Here is a 24,787-nt window from a genome sequence, read left to right as displayed (position 1 = left end):
CATGGACTAGTTAACTTTCACGCTTCCTTAGCTCGTGTGCCCGTTATCGATCACGAAAGAAAGCGCCATGCGGTTAAGTTCATAGGTACATATAAGTTGAGAGGACGGACATACAATTGTTGCAAATATCCTTTGTATAAATTTCTAAATGTTTTATTACAAGCGTTATTGCGTTTATAAATAAAAATAATTTGGTAAATTTTAAATATATGATTTTCTTTGTAAAACATATTATTATTATTTAATTAAACATAATTGCAATATTATTTAAATCTATTTATAATTTCAAGTATGTGTATTAATTATTATGAATTATTATTTTTTTTTTATATTTAAATGTTCGTTTGATAGATATATGAAATTATATTAAAAAGTCGAAGAAATAGAAACATCTCGTGATAATTAGCTAACGAACGACGTAACGTGGTGAGTGTGCTGAGCGATGTTGAAGTTGCGTGCACGAGTTATCTCTCGGTGAGATTCTATTTAGATAACACGCAGTCGCGACAATGTTGCTTTGCTTTGCGTAGGCTGTAGAGAAACGTGTTCACGTTGTATCTAATATATCTATGTATACGTATTTACCTATATGATACTAGACTAGTTTTGTATCTTCATACTTTCAAAAGAACCTACGTTAGAATACAATAAGAACAAAAATATGTGACACTACTAATTCATAAAACAATATTTTCCTTTTAATCGCGATTACTTTTTGTCATAGACTATTTTATTTGTCAAAACTTTAAAGATCAGAAATATATAATAACCAATCTTAAAATAGTCTAGTTTATTCAACCGTCAAAATATTTCCAAGTGTATGTTTGTACCGAATTTAAAGAATTCTTCAGAAAGTAAACTTCGTCAGTAGCTACAACGAAAGTAAACAAAAAAGCAAAGGGTTGAATAATCAAAGAATAAACAACATCCGAATCGGATGGTGCGAGGTAAAATCAATTGCAAAAGCGTACAATCAAGAAGCTCATAGCTGCAGTAAAATTTGACGACGGATCTTTGGATATACATATTATATAATATATGCCAGTAATTATATGACAGTTGACTAAAACAAATAATTGAACAATATATTAATATAATAAATAATAACTTTTTGTTACATATTGACCCTTTATGTATTCCATGTGCGTAGTTTTGATTTCCCATATTAGCCTGGCTGATGGGTCGGGCAATGCTCTTAATAACAGGTGTAATTCTATTACAGCCCTCTACATGCTACACTCAGGACTTTTAATCCCTTCTCTACGTAATGTAGACACAATACAATTTCTCATGATAGTAAGTTTAATCATAATATAAAATAAATCATATAAGAATATTTGAATTTAGTAGTCCTATGCTATAATTTTCTAAACATACAAGAGTATATGTATATGTATATAAAAAGTATATATACAGAAGAAAGAAGGACAACGTGTTAGTAGTCGCGTGGGGTTTCGAGGTAACACCCTGTATACGTGCATTCGTAACGTAGGGTCGTAGAGTCGAGTCGACTCTTCGTTATCGAGCGGGAGCCCGGCGAGGGCGTGCGCGCGCGCACACGCACACACGTGCGCAGATTCCCTCCTCTGTCGGCTGCCACTAGCACGTTACAGAAGGATAGACGAGCATCGAAAAGAGATAGAAAAATAGATAGATGGATAGATAGATAGATAGATAGATATATAGATATATAGATAGATATATAGATAGATAGATACATAGATAGATACATAGATAGATAGATACATAGAGAAGGCCACTTCAGCTTTCTTTATTCTCAGAAAAATGGAAAAAAATAGTATATGAAGGAAATAGGAAGAAGGAGGGTAATGGATGGGGAGTGGTATTCGTTGTTTTTAGACAAAAAAAGAGAAGGATAAACGATAATCAAATGTTGGGGTTAAGAAGAAAAAAAGAGAAAATCCGATCTAAGGGTACAAGAGAAAAAGAGAATGATAAAGAAAGTGAATGATTGAGAAAGATAGAAAGGGTGCTGTCGATGTTAGAAACAAAGAGACAGAAAAATAGATAGTAGGAATACCAGTGGTGGATAAATCGGAATAGTGGGGGTTAAGGGGTAGAGAAAGATGAAGGGAGATAACTGACCGAATGTCGACTAAGAATAAGAAAAGGAAGAGGAGAGAAGATCCGATCGAGAGCAAAAAGGAGGAGAATATTACGAGGGTGTAAGAGAGAGAGATAGATAGATAGATAGAAGGGTGTTGTGCTGATGTTGATGTTAGTCAAAGAGAGAAAAAGAGAGAAAAAGAGAGAGACAGATAGTAGGAAGAATGGTGGTAGTAGTAGTAGTGATGATGTTGGTGGTGGTGGTGGATAAAGTGAAATGGTGGGGATTAGGGAGAAAGAAAGAGAGAGAGGAGGGTTGAAAGTGAGAGGGAGAGAGGGTAGAACGGAAGAGAACAGGGTTGTTCCAGTGTGCAGCGGGCGGGCATCGCGGCGGGGGCGCCGTTCTGCTGCTCCTGTATAACAAATCTAGGATTATATGCACCATCCACCGCATCCCAGTGAGCACGACGGCGACGGCGACGGCGACGGAGACGGAGACGGAGACGGAGACGACGACGACGACGACGACGACGACAACGACGGGGACGACAACGGGGACGGTGACGAGGACGAGGACGAGGGCGAGGACGAGGACGAGAACGAGGACCAAAACGACGACGACGACGACGGCAAAGACCACGACCAAAACTTTAACGAATACATTGACAACGACCGAAACGACGACGACGACGACGACGACGACAAAAAAGACGTTGACGACGCCGACGACGACGACGACGACGACAACGCCGCTGGGAAAAAGCAGAAGGAGAAGGAGGAGGAGGTATTGCGAGGGCATCGGTAGCGAGTATTTGGTACCAGTGACGAAGACGTTTATAGTGAAGGTGCTAACGATAATATTACGCGTCGTGTCACGGTCGATCTCATTTTTGGACCTCCGGTATTTGTCGGTGGTTTCATTCTAAAAAGAGAGAGAGAGGGGGAAAAAGAGTTAACAAAAAAATAAAGAGGAAAAGAAAATAAAGAGTGATTTGTGAGAGACATTTAATCGTGTAATCAACATGACTAGATCTAAGTTAATATTTTAGGCTCGATTTTCTAGGTGTATACGACGTGACGAAAAGAGAGAGAGGGAGAGATAAGAAAGATAAGATAGATAAGAGAAAGGGGAAAAATAGAAGTGTTAGAGAGAAGAGTTGCTAGAGTTGCTGGAGTAAAAGGGCGGGGGTGTAGGAGGAAGAAGAGGCGCGCGCTGCGAGCGCTAGGAGCGGCGCCGTCGAAGGAGGAACCGTGTCTCCTCTCTTTTCCTTATCCTCTAGGGAGGGAGTGAGAGAGAAAGAGAGAGAGAGAGAGAGAGGGGTGGTGGAGTAAAGGTAAAAGAAGAAGAAGGAGAAGGAGAAGAAGCGGTGTCGCGGCACGCCGCGCCACGCCGCGTCGTCGTCTTTAGAACGCAAGCGATAAATAAGATAGATTGAAGGATTGAAGGAAAAAAGTCATAAGAGATTGATAGAAAAGATGTTGGCGAGTGTAGGTGAACGCAGAGCGCCGGCGATCGCTGTAGGACTAGTGTTGCCTTTGCTTTTCTTCGTATTACTCGTCATGGCACCGAGTTCATCGATGGCTCATAGGCCAGCTCCGAACAATCCAATTTTGCTGCAGCCTTCTGTACCGAGCACCAGCACCAGCACGGTTACGCCCTATTGGATGCATTCTTCTTTTAATAATAATAATAATAATCATTATAATAATAATAATAATAATAATAACGGTAGTTTTGAAGACAGTGATGAGATGACATTAACTGACGGATCCAACGTCACTTATCATCTTCATCACGAGGAAAAGGCTCCGCTATTCCCCAGGGATTTATTTACCGTCCAACAACGACGACAAGGCGCCGTAATACTTCACGTACTCGGTGTCGTGTATATGTTCGTCGCCTTAGCTATCGTCTGCGACGAGTTCTTCGTACCCTCGTTGGATGTGATTATCGAAAAACTTGAGATTGCCGATGACGTTGCTGGTGCTACCTTCATGGCTGCTGGTGGCTCCGCACCAGAACTTTTCACATCGGTCATCGGCGTCTTCGTTTCTTTTGATGACGTTGGCATTGGCACCATCGTTGGTTCAGCTGTATTTAATATTCTATTTGTCATCGGCATGTGCGCTATTTTTTCCCGTACCGTATTATCCCTCACATGGTGGCCACTATTTCGCGATTGCACCTTCTATAGCGCAAGCCTACTCACCCTGATCTACTTCTTTCGAGACAATTATATATACTGGTACGAAGCCCTCGTGCTATTTGGATTCTACTTGGCATACGTCAGCTTCATGAAGTGGAACCAACCGATGGAGAAACTCGTCAAGAGGATACTCTACAGGAACAGGGTGACTAGGGTGAGGTCTACGGATCAGCTGATGCCCTCGGTATGTTACCAACTATCATCTTCTTTTTACAATACCTTTATCTTATTATCTTATACATTTTTCGACTGTCCTATCATCTTCTCAATCTCATATTTTTGTTTCTATATATTCAACCTTATTTTTCCACCTCATCTTCACTTAAAAAATAATGCGACATCGCATTACACGCTTATTTCTCATTCAAATTCTAACTATTAGATTTCCACTAACAAACGGAAAAATAACTTTGATTTGGTAATATCCTGTCGATGAGATGGAAGTTTATTGTTTGTATAATACCACCTCGTTCTAACGATTTCAAACAGAAACAGTCAGTTTGAATTATTTTCCCAAAAAAAGAGAAAGTATCAATGTGAATTCATATTTAAATAAATATAAACTCCAAAAAAAACGAAAATCATAATTCAAGGCCATCGATAGTGCCAGAGACCAAGCAAGAAGTCGTCATCATTGTGTTAAGTTTCTTCGATTAGCCTGGAGCTAGTGGTACTTTTAATGTACCTACCCAAAAACTATAGTACTTTTATCTCCCTTCAAAAATTAGATGGTATCTCTGATAACCTAGTTTCGAGTACTTTTTTGCCAGAAAGTTTCAACGTTTTTAACACATTTGTCTTTTGTTTTATTTATTTTTTTTTAATTTTTTAATTTTATCTTCGTTTCATTTCACTTCTTTTCTCTTTTCTACATATTTTTTCTACTTTTATATTCAAATAAGATTCACCATCTTTTACGTCATACCTTTGTTTGATCGTTGAATGAAACGAAATGAATATTATTATCATCGATGGAAGAGTTTCACGGTAGTCGATAGTAATTGTCATTGTTGTCCAAGGAAGAGAGAATTTATTCCCGTGAAGAAGGCAAGTGATAGTACTTCGTAAGCAATTCGCGTTTTCGAGTAGATCGATTTTGAATCCTCCATGGGTGAGTAGTAGGAGTCTGGGAAATTGGTTATCGAGAGGACATACTTCACCGCAATCACAATTCCGGAAGAGCTCCGTCCTAGAGACGAGCACGAGAGGAAGGATCTCTAGAATTGCAAGGACACGGCTAACTTTTTTTTAATCATTTTATTATCACGTGAAATCGAGCAACGCTCTTTATATTATAGTAAAAAAAAAAAAATAAATAAAAAAAAATGATATCGTTTGATTATATTTGCACGCAAAGATATCATCGATAAGTACAATTTAATAAATTCAAAGATAAACTTGACTTAATAGAATTTATTATTACTAAATATTGTAAAACTAATTGGATGTTTATATTTTAAATATATGATTTTAATTATAATTTATTGTATTATTTAGCTTGTTGAAAAATAATGTTGGTATTTTTAATATTTTATATTTGAAGAAATAATATTAGTATTTGTTTTACCAAAGCTCGTGAAATTATTGATTAATCCAAGAATATTAAATGGTAGAGTTATGGGATTAACATTATGTCAGAGTTGCAATAGTATAATATAATTTTCGAAATAAAATATTGATCAGCCAAATATTAACAATTAAAAAGATATTACAATCAGATTAGGCCAGGTTCTATTTTTTGTTCACGTTAATATTGATTTTTTCTTTAACTAGCTACACAAAAAAAATAACTTATTACAGAGATTAATATTAAAGTTGGAAATCTTGTATTTTTTTTTACCTCTACCTTATATTATTTTATTTTATATTTTGTTTTCTCTCTCAAACGTCGCGGAAGATGAAGTACGACGTTCGAGAAAACCTTTTGCTTACTTTCTTTTCTTTCTTTCTTTCTTTCTTTCTTTCTTTCTTTCTTTCTTTCTTTCTTTCTTTCTTTCTTTCTTTCTTTCTTTCTTTCTTTCGACAAGCAGAAAACAAATGGTTATCGGTTTTCTAATTAGAGGAAAATAACTTTTATCTTAACTTTATCCATAATATTTCGATTCGAATTGTTTTATATAATTTTTATCCTATTTACGAAAAATAATACGATTTCTTCAAAATATCACTAGATATATATATATATATATACATTGTTTTTCGTTTTTCACTCAGTCGTTGAATAACTTGATTTGTTTTTTTATTTATTTATTTATTTCACGTTTCATTCTTTCCGAAAATTTTATATAAAAGCTTTTTATAAAAGAGTTTTTCGCATAAACGTTTATTTGTTGTTGGAGTTTTTCCTCAAAAGTATTTCGTATATAAATACATATATGCAGAAAGCTTATCTGACAGTTTGCAGATTCGTGACATAAAAATCTTTTTTCTCTATTTCACTCTTTCTTTCTCTACAGATTTATATTATTTGAGAATGCACAATATATATCTTTATATGGTCTATGCATTTCAATAAAACAGATAAGATTTTATATTATCCATTGTAACAGAGATTAACATTATTATTATAAATTGGTCATTTAAATGATTATTTTTATCAACGTATATATGAATAAACATTAATATTTTTATTAATGAATATTTATTGAAAGAAAGATCTCTTTATACTAATAATATTAAGAGAAATTTATGTAAAGAAATTTCCAAAGTGTGTAATACAACATTTTCTGTTGTTCATTGTGATTGAGATAAATAATACATTATTCCAACAAAATAAATAATTTTTATTAACGTCCACGGAAGTAAAAATGTATGATTGAACATTTGAGAAAAAAACAAATCCATTATATGAAGTATAAGTAGAAAAACTGATATAAGAGTGAGTAAAACATAAAGGGATGAATGTTTAAATGGAAGGAAATTTGAAAATATGTAAATCAGGAAGGCAATTCTTGTCGTTAGATGGCACCAAGTAAATTTAACGATAATCTAAAAAGCCATATGTTAAAGCAGCCTTAATCGTGGCTTTCTTTGACATACCACCAAGTGGAAAGAGCTGGTCATAGTGATATCGTACATGTGTAACCTCTCTAAACCGCAAACGAGATCTAACGAATTAGAGAAGGTAGTTTAGAACGTTAACGTTTAAGTCTCGTTTTGATTAGGCACTCCTTAACAGTCTACTAAACGTTTCAATTTTATTCTAATTTTATTTGCAAACACAATACCTTTCATTTTAATTATTTTACATTTTTTTATATTAATAATTTTATGCTTATTTATTATTTCTATTTACGCTGATTTTTTTTTTTTTTTTAATTAATTTGTCTGAAACATTTTCGCCTTATCGAGAAAAAAAAAAGAATAAAAGAAAAAACCCTTAGCACTGGATAGGTAATATTTTATTGAAAGCTCCTATTGTTCGTTCTATGATTTACCTTCCCTTCCTTTCTGTCTCTGAGGGTAGTTAAGAGTCTACCGCGATATGGAAATTGAAATTACGCACGCGATCCAACCTTCTTCAATTCTCTCCAGTATTCCAGCTTCTCGTTCTCATGATATGTGTGGTGAATTAAGTTGAACGATAATCCGCAGACGTGGTTCAGCCGGATCAACTGTAATTATTGCAGTTAAACGTAGGACACGCTCACTCTAACCACAAACTAATGACTACCTCTTGCTACAACATTTTGGCTGAATATATGTCCTATATATCTGTTTGACCTAACTCTATCTATCTATCTATCTTTCTTTCTTTCTCACTTTCACTTTATTTCTTTTCTTTTACTCTCTTTTTCTATTTCTTCGAATATATTAGATATATTTTTCTACTAAATTACTTCAAGTTTCAGTGAGTATCTTAGTATCAATTATCGTTGTTATTTCAAATATTTTATTTGCAAAATTTATACATTTCTTTCTTAAAAAGTATAAATATCTTACAAATATATTAACATATATTCTTTAAATAGATTTAACAATTTAATCTTTGATTAAGTAGAACTTAACTAAAGAGATAAATTAAAGTAGGCTACTCTGGTTAGAAGCTAATTTTGCGTTGGTTAAATCTCAGCGATGGTTTGAAAATAAAAAAAAATGAACGTTTAACCGGTCTCTCGTTATCCACGAAAATGATAAGAGCAAAGACGAGGAAAGGCGCGTGTTCCGCAACTTTATTGTAATTTCCTCAGGGAGTTGGCTTTTAGAGTCAGTCGCATCCCCGTGAGCATCTTAATTGAAAGCTTCAGGTCAATCTTCCAGGTTCACTATTAACGAGATTGTTTTTACCAATGGGGACGAGCAATTTCGACGCTTACTAACTTTTTTCAGAACTCACCTGCGATTTTCAGATCGTTTTTATCGTTTATGGTCTGAAATAAATACTTATCTAAACTTACTATCTTCTTGTTCGTTTTTATTTATTTATCATGTACAATACAGGATGGATCAAAAGTTTCTAGAGAATTTTAAAAATCAATTTCACTTTCTCGAGATTTTTTAGATTAATTTTTTTTTTTTAAATAAATTTAGTGATTTTTAAAATCATCTTGAAACTCTTGGTCCATCTTAGTATTACAACACTTTTGATATAATAATTATATTTTTTTTTATTAACGTTATTTATATCTTAATATATATAAATTACGTGTCACGTTGTTTGTCCGCAATGGACTCTTAAACTACTGAACCGATTTTAATAAAATTTTGCACACTGTGTGTAGTTTCATCTAACTTAAAAGATAGGATAGTTTATATCTCAATTTTTAATCGCAATATTATTTTATTGAGAATTATTTGTTTATTAACAAAGAGTCATGATTATCTCTGTTAGTTTGATAAGATTCTAACAGATGGCGGTATAAGGTAATTCGTTGACTTTAAGACGTGTGTATCGGACTGAATGTGAGCCATAGCAACGCGTGGCGGGGCACCCCTAATTTATTATAATATACAGTGAAAATATAAAAGGTATTGACATAATATTTAATTATAATAAATCCGTTTGGATGCAAACGTCATTTATAATAATTCAATGTTTATTCTTCTATTGATATTATACTATCTTTAATTATATCATTTAACTCCTTTCTTTCTATCGTCTTTCTGCTTCCATCTCATCGATTTATTATAAATGCATACAAAAATATAAGATAATGAATAAATCCTTTTCTATATCCTTGTCTTTTAATACGCATTTCATTTCCTAACATAACATTTGTGTAAATGTAAATGCAGCGGAATTCTACCCCACTTTCTATACGTCGAAATAGATTTATATCAATGTAACAGTTCTATTCAATTTCTATTGAAGTTCGTTGTCGTGAATTAATCACGTTGCATATTATCAATTATCAAACTCAAACCTATAATTATCAGTAGTAATAGTACAAACATTGAATATAAAATCATATCATTCTAAAATGTGCATGTTATCAAATCGTTATCGTTATTATCTTACGAACTTTGACATTTCATTTATAAAAATTCCGCTGTGTTGGTGTTTCTATTTTTCCTTTAACCTCTTTTTCTTGTTCTTCTTCTAATTTTCATTTACTTAAAAGAGCTCGTTATTTCTCAAGCTTTTACAAATTTCACACAGCAACAACAACCAAAAACATCTGCGTATGTACGATTCGATGTGAACCGCTTTCGTAAGCACTGCACTTATTTAATTGTATAATCGTTTCTCCTTGTCGTAAACCGAATTCTATCGAGAAGGAAAGAAGACAAAAAAACAGAAAGAAATAAAAAAAAAAAAATACATGAGAAAATTATTTAAAAAAAAACAAAAAATACTAAATTGACTGGCATAATTGTGATTGTAACTGGGTGTTTCTTGCTTGCAGCACCAGAGCGCCGCCCAAGCATTGGTGAGTCGCATGAGTCTCTCTTTTTCTCATTCTAATTCTTTTCTGTCTCATCATTCTATCTATCTATTTATCTATCTATCCATCTATCTTCTATAAATATCTCTTTCTATCTCTATTTTTCATTTACGTCATTTTTCGTTTAAACACAAGATCGGATCAAATGATAACGTAATGCAACTGTTTATGTCCCTCTTTTTCCTTACATTTAAACATTCAGTCTGTTTAACCACTTTATGCTGGTAATTGATTAAATAATACGAATGACAAAATAGTTCGTAGTAACTCAAAACTCCAAGAAGTTATTTCTATGTATATTTTAAACAGACGTGTACAATAATTCTCTTTTATAATTTTCTTCCAGAATAATGTTTTCCAAAGTAACGTGGAATGCGGAATGTAAAAATTTTTATACGAGCGAAGATATTTTCTTACATTTCCAGAATAGTTACACAGCATTTTTTACTTTCCACGTATACAGTGACTCCAAAAAATATTCGCCTATTACAGTTAACGTTTTGACTTCATATTTCCGTTGTTTATAAAACGATCGTTCTGGTTATTATTTTTAGTAATGGCTAATTGGTAAACATATATAACTTAGAACTGGAATGTAGTTGTTTTTATTTTTTAAATGTAAATTTTGTTTCAAATTTTTTTTCTTTTTATTAATTCAATGCGTTATCTTGATATTTCTTATCGTGAATCGAAAAGAATATTGAATTTAAAGAAGAGAAATAAAAAGAACTCTTTATTTGATGTACTCAACTTTAATTTAACATGGTTGCACGTGACGCTTAAACATGCACACACGTAAATCATCCCTTCTGACTACACGTGCATCCCTTTTTGCATGATAATCCTGATGCGTAGAGAATGTAAGTGTATGTGTATATATTTCAAATAGAACGTGTGTAGTATGCATAAATTAGAAATGAAATGTTCTAGCAAGTTTACAAGAATGTTACTTTTTTCTGTGCTCGTTATTTTATTTATTAACTTTTTACATTCGCATAGGTTCTCTCTTTCAATTTCTTTTTCTATGAAAAAGAGTATAATGTGTTATTTGAATGTTGAACAATGTTTATTATCGTCGTTTAACTATCCTTTTTTTAACTTTAATAATTATAGTGTCATGAACAACTAATTTGCATGCTACGATTAACTCCGTCTTTTTGATATGCTTTTTTTTATTAATATTAAATCTTTATAAGTGATATTTCATTATAACATGTTTCGTTAATATTTTTCTAAGCTAAGTAGATTGTTGTATTTTTAAAAAAACATCACATATGTACCAAAGTACATACGAAATTATTTATCATTATTTAACTTAAGCATAAACAGATCTATACATACATTATTTATATGTGGTAATGCAACGATCATTCTCAAGAATTTGTACATAAGTATATTAATAAATAACTTCAAAATTCACATGTATATCTACAAAAAGATCTATTATTATTTAGGTGAACATAAAGAATATATATATATAAGAAATATTGGACGAATCTTTGTGACTTTCAGTAAGTAAGTAACAAATCCCGATTCGTTGTCCTCACTTTAACGGCATACTACGAAATAATTTACTCCTGATGGATGCCAGGAAAAATCCAATCGCACAGATAATCGAATTGTCGGCTCGATGGATCGGAGAGTATCTTCTCTTTCTCGGTTAGTCTTTTCCCCTAACGATAGACACACAGAGAGAAAGAGTGTCGTATTTTTTTCTCTATTTTCTTCTTTTTTTTTTCTTTTTTATATCATCGGATTAGAATGTTCATTCGCCTGTGTGAATCGAGACGACTATGGCAGAGAAAAATTTCGTTTGGCCCATTGTGCTGTTCGCGTTTATCGATCCAGGCCAATCCTATTGTCGTTAAGGGATATAAATTGATATAGAACGAAAGAGGAAAATAAAACTATGACTTAGAAATCTGACGATTCACGCAAATCTAACGTAACCGTATGTTCTTTTTCTTTTATTGAAGTTTCAAACAACAACAAAAAGAAATGTTACTAAGATGAATGATTCAATGTGGCCTATCTATGCACGGTTATATTTCTTTTTGTTTTTTGTTTTTTTAGAAACACAATAATGTACGTGCGTGCGCGTTTGTGAAAAAAAAAATATAATACATGCGCATGCGAATTTGCAAAAGAGAAAAATACGACCATAAATATTGCATGCAATTCAAGTTTTTTTTTATTTGCCACACATTTTCGTTATAACTTTTTAATAAATTATTTATAAGTCTACGCTTATGTAAGATTTTTTCTTATTTTCTACTAGTAAAAAGAAAATACTGACACAATTTAGCCAAAAAATATTTTGCATATGTATATAAGCAATATATCGTTCGGTTCGTGTATTTTCGGATACACTCGAGTTATTTCAGGGCGTACCCCCTATCGAATCTAGGTCGAAAGTAAAAGTTCTCTAATTGCGCCTTTATCGATTCCAATAACCGATTTGTAGTCTCAATATGGTCTTTGAAGATATCATGAAAGTTTTTGAAGTTACTAGGAGACCCTAACTCTGATCCAAATAACGTCTAAATCGTGAAACATTATCGGTCTACTGATGCTACTTTAAAACGTGACAAATATTATCAAAAAGAGACGTCTTATAATGATATATTGTTTTGTCTGACTTTAAGAGTCATCATAGATCGTTGCGTTACATGCATATATTCGTTTAACAGCATTATACGTCACAAGGGAACAATAAGCTGCACCGTCGCTGTTGAACTTTGTATCTAGCAACGTTTTACTAACCACCATTGTGGTCCTATTAAATTGCGAATCCTATATTCATTCTTTCGTTTAACTTTCTCGTATACGAAAATTACGTATTTATTTATTTATTTGTTTACTATGTAATGTATGATTATGTATATTTGTACTATTCTTTTGTTTTTATATAAAAATCTTATGCATTTATATAATATTTTATACAATATGTAATTATAGTATTGCCCACGCATTCACGATGCATTAACTTTATTTATCAGTTAAATTGTGTTTTATTTTTTCCTAATATTAGTAATTTAGAATTATTAGAATATTAGTAATTTTAATTTATTAGAATATTAGTAATTTGATTTCTTCCAAACTGTGTTTTTATTACATTTAACAGAAAGCTTTATAAACGATTCGAATCTTTTTTATATAATTTGTTTAATTTATTAATTTAATATATATATATATATATATATATATATATATATATATATATATATATATTATGTAATGTTAATATGTAAATGTTAATATATTTATATATATATATATATAAATTTGTCACTCACACGGATTCACGTGTGCATTGAAATATTTTTCTAATGACGATCGATTTTAGTTTATTTTTTAACCAGAGCTACGTAAACGCCTCCTGGGAACTAGCTAGAACAAAGTTGCATTCACAAGTTGGCGAACGATGCTAGGCCAGCTTGATTATTTATTTATGGAGTCTACCATCAAAGGTAGAACGCATGTGAGACTACCCACGTTTATGCACAACGCAAGTTTCTCTTTTTCTTCCGCGAGCTTTCATATCTAATATAGTAACGGTTCCATTCATACCAACAAAATAGATTTGATTTTATAGTAAGTACATATACACACATGCGTACATGTCAATATTTCTTTTTTTTCCTCTCTTTGTGTAACTTTGTTTATTCTTTATTCGCTTTTCATTTTATCTATATATTCTAGCTCATTCATTTTTTTTTTTTTTTTTAACATTTCATTATAATCGATAATGAAACTCCTATTATCTGAAAGTTTCAATTTAATATATTTAATAAATTTTAAGATTCAATAAGATCACCAAAAAGAAATGCAATTAACAAATGCATGTGTTTGTTGATTGTAACATGTTTTCTCAAATCATGAAATTCAACTTTTAGACAACCATCCTCATTTTCTTTTCTGCATTGATCTTCAGACAATACTTTGACCTTACGATAATTATTATTATTAATTATCATCTAAAAGTATTTTAAATATATAATCTAGGATACGTGTATTATCGTACACGTATTATTGTGTGAAACCGTCTTTAGTATTAAATATGTAATTTACAATTAGCTTTCGAATGAACGTCGGCCTTGATACAGTAACCTACCTGCTCATATAAAAAAAATGTCGCTAACAATTGAGTACTGCTCGGCTATTGTTCGTACGTGACGAAGACGTAAGAACTAAGATCCAAGTATTTTTCTCTCTATCTCTTTCTTTATTTCTTTCATTTTCTTTCGTTTCCTTTCTCTTTCTCTTTCTTTCACTCGTTCTTTCATTTGGCCTGCTTGACTCGCTACATTTGCCTAACGGTATACTCTTGAAATATTGCCAGCAACGATAAACGCCTACGCTTTTTACTTGATACAACACTGGTTAGGAAAAAGAAGAATATGAAATGGAATTACAAAAAAAAGAAAAATACTTGTATAAAGAAGAAGTTTTTATTTAATGCATGATATTCATTACGAAAAACAAAAGAATAGAAAGGATAATATATACATAACTTTTTTTTTTTATTAGAGAAAATTAAAAAAGAAAAAAAGAAATAACCCGTTTATAATTAAAAAATTAATATAAATATCAAATAATGTTTCCAAATAATTCCAAGTTCTGAAACTTAAGAACTTTTCAAATTATTTGAAAATCTTGTTAAATAAAATTAAATATATATATATATATATATATATATATGTGTGTATATATAAGAAATATTATTTAAAACAGTGCACCTGAATAATTCGATTGGCTATTGGTGATAGAAACAAATGTACTAGGTTAAACTTACCTGGTTTCGAAAGTGGCATAATCCCTCGTTAATCATTTTTTTATAGGTTGAAATTTAGAGGATATATGAAAGTCAACTCCGATTTTTTAAATAGTTTGAGCTATGCTAGGCTATTTATTACTACCCTTTTATCACTTTTTACCACAGAAAAATAATATTAAAAAATAAGTAACATAGTAAATAGATTAGACGTATGTAATATGGGATTATGTACGTTTCAGAATCAAGTAAGTTTTGTGTGACACAATTTTTGTATAATCAATAGCAATCGAGTTATTCTAGTGGCCTATATTAAATGCTTCACCCGGTATATGAACTTACAAACTTTTATCTTTGCTTACTCACACTTACCACTCATTCACCCTCCCAGGCGCCCTTTAGCCAAGTCATATACATATACACATATATATATATATATATATATATATATATATTTACATTGGTCTTAAAAGAAAAAAAAGAGCTGAGATATTTCGTAATCCAATATTACCAAGAGTCTTCATTAAAGAAATAGGAAAACACATTAAAAAGACACTTTAATAGGTTGCCTCACGTATGATAAAATCTTTTATTTGAATTTTACCAAGTACATTATTTTCTCTCTCTCTCTCTCTGCTCCTATTTATTTCTATCTCGTAGTAAAAAGCCATAACTAGGTAGAACGTATAATTAACTGTAATGCTTTAGTCGATAATAACGAGCCATTAATTACTAGCCGAAAAAATAAAGAAGATACTTCTTCTACCGATGAGAAGAAGTTAGTCAAAGAGTTACGTTTCCTTCTCCCTTTTTTTGATTACATTATCGCGAAAATTACACAAAAGAAGGTAATGCCTCGAAAGCTCGGTTAAAATCGTGACAAATCTTTTGTCGTATTGCTTTGTTAAACCGTTCAAGTCTCGGCACCGGCGTTTTCTAATTAGACGAAATGCTTCCTGAGATTTGAGCCAGACATTTATGCCTTTTTCTTCCCTTAGTTCTTTCTCTCTCTCTCTCTCTCTCTTTCTCCTTACACTTCTTGTGGTACACTCGAGTGTACACAAACCACGACTTAAACATTACCTTTTAAAAGTTCTTACTAGCTACACTTTTCGTAATCTTTCTTCCCTTTGTCGGTCATGTTATTCGCATAAGTTTCGTCATAGCAGTCTCCTTTTTCTCATCTTTCATGTTTCTCTCTCTCTCTCTCTCTCTCTCTCTCTCTTTCTCTTTTTCTTTTTTTTTCTGACGCTTTAGCAGTCTTTCTATTTTTTTAACGTATGTAGGGTAAGGTCAGAAGTCCGATTTTTATGATATCCTATCTACGGGACACGTGGGCAACCATACGTATCATGGACGTGAAAATACTTGAAAATATCATCAAATGTTTTTTTCTTTTTGTAAATGTTGAAAACATCCTAACGAAACGGAATAAAGTTTAGTTAAATAGGTCACCTTCATGGAAATTTTTTCTTTTCTTTCTTTCGTTTTGACTATTACTTACCCCTTTAATTCTTTTCCTTTTCTTTTTGCCATCATTTCTTTCTTTCTTTCTTAAATGTTCGCGTTTGTTCAAATGATTTTTTCCACAGAAATATCTGTGTGATGTTCTTTTTTTCTTATCTTTCTATTTCGAAAATGTTTCTAAAGGGGTAAGAAAAAGTAAACACAACGAGAAGAAAAGAGAAGAGATTCCTCTCGCGTTTTTTCACGCGTTGACGTCACGTTTTCTCCTTTCATTCCACAACCGAGGAATGAATCACTTCTCATCTTCATCCTGTTGGCAGCAGCTTTGTACAGTAACATTCTTCTCTTCTGTCTTCATCTGTTAACGCACGTTTGAAGGGTAGTATGCGCGATGAGAGAATGTTCCTAACTTTCTTTAGGAAACTGCTTCATTACATTTATCTGTCTATTTTTTTCTCCTTGTATTTTTCTATCATTTCTTGTGTCGTCTCTTTCGTTCGGAACAAAAGAGAATACATTCGAAATGTCTCACTTTGGCATTTCGGTTCTTCTAAAACTCTCGTTTGAGTTCTCCCTTACAAGGTCGTGTTATCTTTCAACTAACTTGCTGCACATCGTGTAGGTGTATTTACGTGCTACTACAAATTTTACATTTACTTTGTTTCTCCCACTTTCATATCGTTCAAAACAATATGGAATTTTCGAATTCGGTTATATTTTGTGTCTTTCTCAGTATCATCAAAATCTTCAAAAGACGATATTTTATTCATGTCTCTTTAATTATTGTTGATAATTGTTGTTAATTTTCGAGTAATAAGATTTTTCCTATACTCGCATCAAAGGAATTAATATTTTTATATTTTTATTGAGTTGTCCGGAAAATTCGTGCTGATTTTGACAGAAGATTAAAACGCAACGCATTAAAGTTTTTTTTATTGGTATATATTTATCTTATCTTAATATATATAAATTACATGTCACGTTGTTTGTTCGCAATGGACTCCTACACTACTGAACCGATTTTAATAAAATTTTGCACACTGTGTGCAGTTTCATCTAACTTGAAAGATAGGATAGTTTATATCCCAATTTATAATCGCAATATTATTTTATTGCGAATTATTTGTTTATTAACAAAGAGTCATGATTATCTCTGTTAGTTTGATAAGATTCTAACAGATGGCGGTATAAGGTAATTCGTTGACTTAAAGACATGTGTATCGGATTGGGAATCACAGAAACGCGTGGCGGGGCACCCCTAGTTAAATTATATAAATGTAAGTGCTATTCTGTTTTACAATCTTTCTCCATCTTTATGGGTAACTTCAAAATTTCGTCCTTTCAGAACTTCTCAGATTTTTCAGTAAAAAAACCTTTATGCCACCTACTGAAAATCTGCACGAACAACAAAACCACCCAATAACAAAACAATTATTCTAATTCGTACAATGAATTTTCTATTTTATATTTTAATATTCATCCCAACATTAGATTTACATTCACTTTTGTTAAAGTATTTCTGACAATTGTGTTATTAAGTATGTGTGTGTGTGTGATGTAACGGTTAAGTTAATTCGTCTAAATTTGTAGAAAGTTTATCTAAGCTGCTTACCTCTTCTCTTTCTCTTTGTCTGTTATAAGCACACAAGTTCGTCAAGGCTTCTCTTTAGACAATGACATCCATTCACAATTAGTAACATCGTCGTTCCACGTTTCGTTTAGTTAGAGCAATAACTCAAAGCGTTCAGCACGATAACATAGAGAACTTTATCGAAAATCGTGGATATTATCTGTTAGTACATTGAATACCCAACGCGTAATTGTTTAAGTAACTATTCACCTATAATTCCTCGTAAAGATAATGGATCTCTCATAACAGTATTCGATTATGAACAGTTACGATCAAATTTTAATTTAACTATACTATATACATCAAACACATTGGTAGGTTTAAAAATAAAAAATAATAAGAGTATAATATTAATGTAAGATAAAATTAGTTATTCCTTTATGAATTTCTAATGATAAATCTAAAATAATAATATTCGATCGTGAACTTATAGATAAAAATCGTAGTCTCAAATGTTAAATATAATAACAACGTTTTAAATAAAATCTTATCTTTTTAATTATACTTTATAACATTGATATTAATACAAATAGAAAAGAATAAGAAATAATAATAATAGAAGATTGCGTTAAAATCTCTCATTTACATTTAATATTATATTTATAATGTATGCATATCTACTATGAAAATAAAGAAGCAAATCATTCGGATGAGATCGCTAAAGAGAGTAATAGTGTTACTTTGACAAGGTTAATTTTTCAAGGCACATTATCTAAACACTTTATATTTATCTTATATACTTTGTAAGTACTATATACACATAAATACATATATATTTATATATATACATGTACTATATATATACATGTATGTAGTACTTGTAAAACATTTAGTATAAATAGTAAAAGACACTTATCTACGAGTGTGTTATCTTGTCATACGATCACTTTGACGTTTTGTAACGTGTTTAGTAGTTAGTGAAGATTTTTATCCATGTGTTATGTTTTTACGTCCATCAAAGGAAACTTTACATTAAACGTGTATAGTAACATATGAGGATATAACGATAGGACGATTTGATAAGCGAGTCAAAAGTGTAGAGTCATTACTTTGAAGTATGTTGCTCTTGAGACTTGTACATATATACCTACGTATATAGAAATAGCTTTTTTTTTTAAATAGGACTATGGGGCATACGCAACAACTCTGCTTTTGACACTTTTTGGCGTGGATCCCGATGTTAGAATTAAGAGTGAGCGAAAAAAGGGGGGAATAAAGGGAGAAAAAGGGAGAGGAACAGAGAGAGAGAGAGAGATAGAGATTGCTTAGTTTCGGAGGCCACGTCTGCACTCATCGACACTCGACCCAGTATCCGTAGGAACGTGGCAAAAAAAGAGATACTAAAGGATATAAGCTAGTCTCTACCATTATAAAATGTTTAAGAATTAGAACAAACATCGCTTCGAGCTAAAAGAATAGTCAGCAAGAATCGAAGGACAAACGATGCAATTTTTTATTATATCTTACTATTTTATCTACTTACATATGTGTAAATAATTACAGTCAAAAAATGTAAAAAAAAAAAAAGAAAATGAGTTTTATAATGTATTTCATATACAGGGTAGAACAGTAATAGTAATAGGGGGATAAATGAAGACGAAAATTGAATATAACGTTATTCTGTCTACAGCTTCGTTTAAAAAAAAAAAATCGATTTTCAAATTTGAATAATTGAATTTGTATGTGTATGCATTATTCATAATGAATATATGTATATAAGAAGAAAAAGACAGTTTAGAATTTCAATCATTTAATTAAATGTTTCTTTGTTGTTACGTGATTTAAAATATTATAGTTTGAAAGAGCAATTAATGGTAAACGTGGGGACTTACATTTAACTCGTTTTTATTATTAGTTTAATAAGAAATATAGGAGAAGAAGATGAAGCTAAACAGTTTTCGTGTCAGTGTCGGTTGAAGTTCTTGTTAATAGACTTTAAATAATTAGCATGTTCGCTAATGAACACTTTACCAGTTACTTATACCGTATAAATTAGATTTTATATACATATATGTAATAAATATATTAATATTAGATGTACTTCATGTTCTCGTCGTGTCATCTTCATGTTATAATTGAAAATAACTACGAATTCAAAAAAGAAGATATTAACAATGAATAATTGTCAATTGTTATTAGCGTTAAAAACCATTTAGGAAGTTTCTCATTTCTATCGTGAGAATTTCACGATCTCTTGCAAATTTAATTAATAATTCATTACGAATTATAATAATTGGATATTTTCGCGTAATAAAATAAATAAACCTATAGATAGACGTCCATCAAGCTATGAGAAAATAAATTAATGAATTCAATTAAATAATAAAAAGAAATCGAGTCTTTTTGGAAATTCTCTTTGAAATGTTATTACTTGTTAAAAATTTGTCGTTAATGGCGTTTTTTTTCTTCTTTATCAAGATCGTATAAAAAGCTCTTAATCAATTATTTACGTAATCCCGGTTCGATATCTAATTAATATTATAAAGTAAACTGGAATGATCGTAATTCGATAATTTTGTTTCTAATCAAACTAAATTGCTAATACGTAGTTAGTCTTAGTAGGCGACTAATAACAAACAATGTTCAATTTAACGATACTCGTGTTAGTCGAGTATACTAGAGGGATAGATTCATGCAAGAGATCCAAATCAGTTCATTTTGAAGCTGGTTACTCGCAGGGTGGTTTTCCCGTTAATTAGAAAGTTCATTACCACGACGCGTTAATAACAAGAACGTATCTACTCGTGTTTGGATATTTTTACAGTTTCAGCATCGATAGATCTGAGAGTAAAATTAATTGTAAATGAGAAAGAAACTGGGATACAGAGATAGAGAGAGAGAGAGAGAGAAAGAGAGAAATACAAGGAGAAAATTGTAGTACTCTGACCTTGTTCATATTAAATTACAAATTTATTTCATTTCACTTCACATATTCGAAATATTACTTGATTTTATTTATTCCTTAGTTTTCCATACAAAATAATACAAAAAATGAAAATTTGTTGTTCGTTCAATTTTTGTCCCTCCATTTTAATCACGTCATATGAAAATTACTTAAAATACATAAGAAATATAATATTATAATGAATTTGATCGTAACATTCGTTTATCGATAATTTAACTTAAGATGATTTGATACTTAAGATAATTAATTTATATAGAAATATTTATCGATAAGTAATTAATATCAATATCACTAAAATGAATAAGTTTTGATTTTATTGAGGGACATTTTGTCGAAGTATAATATTTTCATAATTCTCAACTATAGAGAATAATAGTAGAGACAAATAATGATGGTACATTTAAGATCATAAATTTGTGCATTTAATTAATAACCTTTCGTAATTAACGAGCAAATAATTTCAGTATTAACAAAATGAAGAGCACTTATATCGTAAAACAAATCAACGCAAAGTAAAATTATAGGTAAAGTTTCAAATAACTGTTAACTTGCACACAAAAGAGACTATGTGATAATAATGTCATACTTAAGATAATAAATTAGTTAGAAAATATTAATCGTTAGGAATAAATTATTTTGAAATGAAATTATATATATATATATATATATATATAATGATTGAATTGGCAATTATTTCTTATCTTTAACATAACAATGAGAAATAATAATAAAGTCATAAACTTGTATTGAATTATTTGAAAGGAAAATTAAAAAGAAATAAATGTAACAACTAAATATATATATACGTATATATAGAAAAATAGAAAAGAAAGAGAAAAAAGTGTAATATGGTGGTAGTAGCTGACTGAGAGAAACCCGTGTGTGTTTCAGCAGCATCCGAATGCAACCAACAGTAGCGAGACGAGCGTGGGTGGTGTATCGGGTGCATGCGGGAGCAGTGGTATGGCAGGCACAGGGGATGCTGGCTGCAGTAGCAGCAGGGGTGGAAGCAGCAGCGGAGCCGGTGGTGGCGGTGCCGGTACGACCGGACAGGGCTGCGAACAGGTCCCTTCCTCTCATTCGACCAGGGAGAGCCACGCCAAGTTCAGGCACGGCCTACTACAGCTTATGATCCATACGATCGATCCGCTCCACGACGGTCAGTCCCGCGCCGGTATACCAACTCCACACTCTATCACTCTCGCTTGCCAGCTTTCTTGCTTTTTTGCCTTCAAACAAAATGCACGCTCTATATACTTTTCTCATTTTTTTTCTTCCTTCCTTCCTTCCTTTCTTTTTTTCATCCCTCTATATTTGTATATTTGTACCCCCTTTTGTTCGTATCCTATCTTTATCTCACATTTCTTCTGTATCTTTTGTTTGTTTGTTTGTTTGTTTGTTTGTTCGTTCGTCGTGTCTTGTCGTCATGTGCTCTTTATTTTCTTTTTTTGTCACTTCCATCCTCATTCCAATCCTTAGGAAAAACGCTAAGCTTACGCAGTTCTGCGCAAACGCACAGCACGCTGCGTTTGTTCGTTCTAAAGCATCTTGAAAGTTGTATCGTCGTCAAGGAGTCAACTTTTCGAGGTATCTTTTTTTCACTTCTTCTATTTTTTCCCTTTATTATTATTATTATTTTTTTTTTTATAAGTAGTAGTACGTATTGTTGTATATTATTGATGAAGATATTTAATATCGTAGATCGTTCGTAGATCTTTTTTATAATGATTTTATTAAATATTGAAAATATTACAGTAATAATTGGTAAAATATTGTATACTTACATTAGTTTCCCTTAAACGATAAACGTTGTAAATGCAAACCCTTAAAATAGATTAAAGTTCAGTAACCCTAACAGAAACTAGAATTTCATGAAAAGAAAAAATACGTGTAAACGTAACGTAAAATATTTGATCGTATTGTTCAAATAGAAATCTTAATTCGTGTATAGGAAGCATGTAATCTGACGATAAAATTGATTTTGGAGTCCGTCAGGCGTCGTATTAAAAGAAGGTGATGGTTATATAAATCGGTCAGGTCACGCGGTCGTGGAAAAGAAAAGAGCGATCATCAATTAGACAAGCCTTTCATACGAATCTTCTCAGCGGGATTCAACGTATCCGAGTTGAGAAGGACGTGAAACCATGCGGAACTAACATATATCGACAAGTAGTTTCTCTCTTTCTCTTTCTTTTCCTATCCATTTTTCTTTATTTCTATCTATATCTATATCCATGTAAGTATGCCTATATAGATATAGATATAGATATAGATATAGATATAGATATAGATATATCTCTTCTATTCACCCCCATCCCTTTCTGTCTACCACGAAAGTGGAAGAGAATCTTCTCGTGAAAGCACGTCATTAATCTCGATTGCGTGGGAAATGTTCAATACCCGCTAAGAGAAAGAGAAAGAGAAAGAGAAAGAGAAAGAGAGATAGAGAAAGAGAGAGAGAGAGAGAGAAAGATACGTGTGTACACAGACATATCCGTGAGTAAAAAATGCTCGGGAAGCGATCTTTCTCTTTTTTCTGGAAGAAAAAACGAGAAGGAGAAAAAAAAAGATAGAGAGAAAGAGAGTGACTAGATGTATCTCTTTTTCCTTCATCAACGACATTTTCACGAAGATCGTCGAGAAGGAAAAGCATAGTAAACGATGACGAGTTGATAAAGAGAGAGATAGACACATTGACAGAAAAGAATATTCTTTACCTTCCGTACCAGCTCAAACGAATTTGTAGAACGCGTTTTGAGTAGATCCGGAAAAGTATTGGTGAGTTTATATGCCTCTCTTTCTCTCTCTCTCTCTCTCTCTCTCTCTTTCTTTATCTGTGTGTGTGTGTGTGTGTGTATGTGTATGTATATGTATGTATCGAGACCCTGACCTAGAAAGGTACGTGTATCGATCGAAACTAGCGAATCCACGCTCTCGTGGGCTTGCTGCCTTCCTTTTCCCTTCCTTTCCCTTCCTTTAACTTCGTGCCTTCAACGTCATCGAGACACCACGCTGTGCTGACATTCGAGATAACACTGTCACCGACAAAACTCTTTCCCTCCCATCCACCTTCACCACCTTGCTCGATCTTTTTATCTATCTCTCTCTCTCTCTCTATCTCTCCCCTTTCTGTCTACCCTATTTTTTGGGGAATATCCCTTTTCTAGAGTTAAGAAGGGGTAAGAGACTGAATTGGAACATGGCATCCTCGCCAATGATCCTGTGGTAAGCCGATCAGAGTTTCTATTTAATCCAGATTTCGCTCCTTTTCCAGCCCTTTTACAACCTAGACTTTACTTCTCGGTCGATGCTTTTAGTCTAGGCTACGAGACGTTCCACTTTCGCATATACATCGTCATCGTTAAATTCGTTTCATTTCATTATTTATTCCCTTTTCATTGTTAACTATTTTTTTTAGGGGAGAAATCCATCTTTGCTTTTCTTTTTATTCTCATAGTATCATAGAATATTTTCAATTTAACCCTTTGCACTCGAAGTAAATTTTTTTTTTATTTATATTACCATGAACTCATAGCAATTTCTATAAAAATATTCACGTGTTATAAGTAAATGATATTTGAGCATTAAAAAAAAAATCATAGTTAAGATATGTAATATTAAATTAAATTTGTGTGATTTAGTTTAATTCTTTCTTTTCTTTTTATTTATTTTCTTCATTGTCCCCATAGCGTAGGTAAAAATTAAAATGTAATTAATTATAAAATAATCTGATAGAAAAAAAGTGAATTTCTTAGGTAACAAATAATTTTTTCTTAATGGTCTAATAAATGCTTCATTAATTATCGTCGACTTATTTTTTAAAGACGACGTGAATGATGACCTAACAACGAT

The 24,787-nt window shown here is 31.9% G+C and overlaps 1 protein-coding gene across 5 annotated transcripts in view; it reads left to right on the top strand.

The window, feature by feature from the left end:
- The first annotated feature begins 3,015 nt into the window (after nucleotides 1-3,015).
- Nckx30C (solute carrier family 24 member Nckx30C) overlaps nucleotides 3,016-24,787 on the top strand; it is a 57,801-nt gene continuing 36,029 nt past the window's right edge. The window contains exons 1-3 of one of the 5 annotated variants that reach the window (XM_015328944.2): nucleotides 3,016-4,458; nucleotides 10,121-10,144; nucleotides 21,830-22,109. In XM_015328944.2, the coding sequence (XP_015184430.1) occupies nucleotides 3,544-4,458; nucleotides 10,121-10,144; nucleotides 21,830-22,109 (1,219 nt within the window). In that variant the 5' untranslated portion in view covers nucleotides 3,016-3,543. Of the gene's footprint in view, nucleotides 4,459-10,120; nucleotides 10,145-21,826; nucleotides 22,110-24,787 lie in introns of all 5 variants that reach the window. The other 4 variants (XM_015328945.2, XM_015328943.2, XM_015328946.2 and 1 more) reach the window with 4 other exon arrangements.

Source organism: Polistes dominula, unplaced genomic scaffold (assembly GCF_049000335.1).
Source record: "Polistes dominula isolate Pdom_NZ unplaced genomic scaffold, Pdom_raw_medaka contig_16, whole genome shotgun sequence".
NCBI classification, from domain to species: domain Eukaryota; kingdom Metazoa; phylum Arthropoda; class Insecta; order Hymenoptera; family Vespidae; genus Polistes; species Polistes dominula.
Note: the sequence above shows the minus strand (reverse complement) of the source record. Positions and strands in the feature narration are given on the sequence as shown.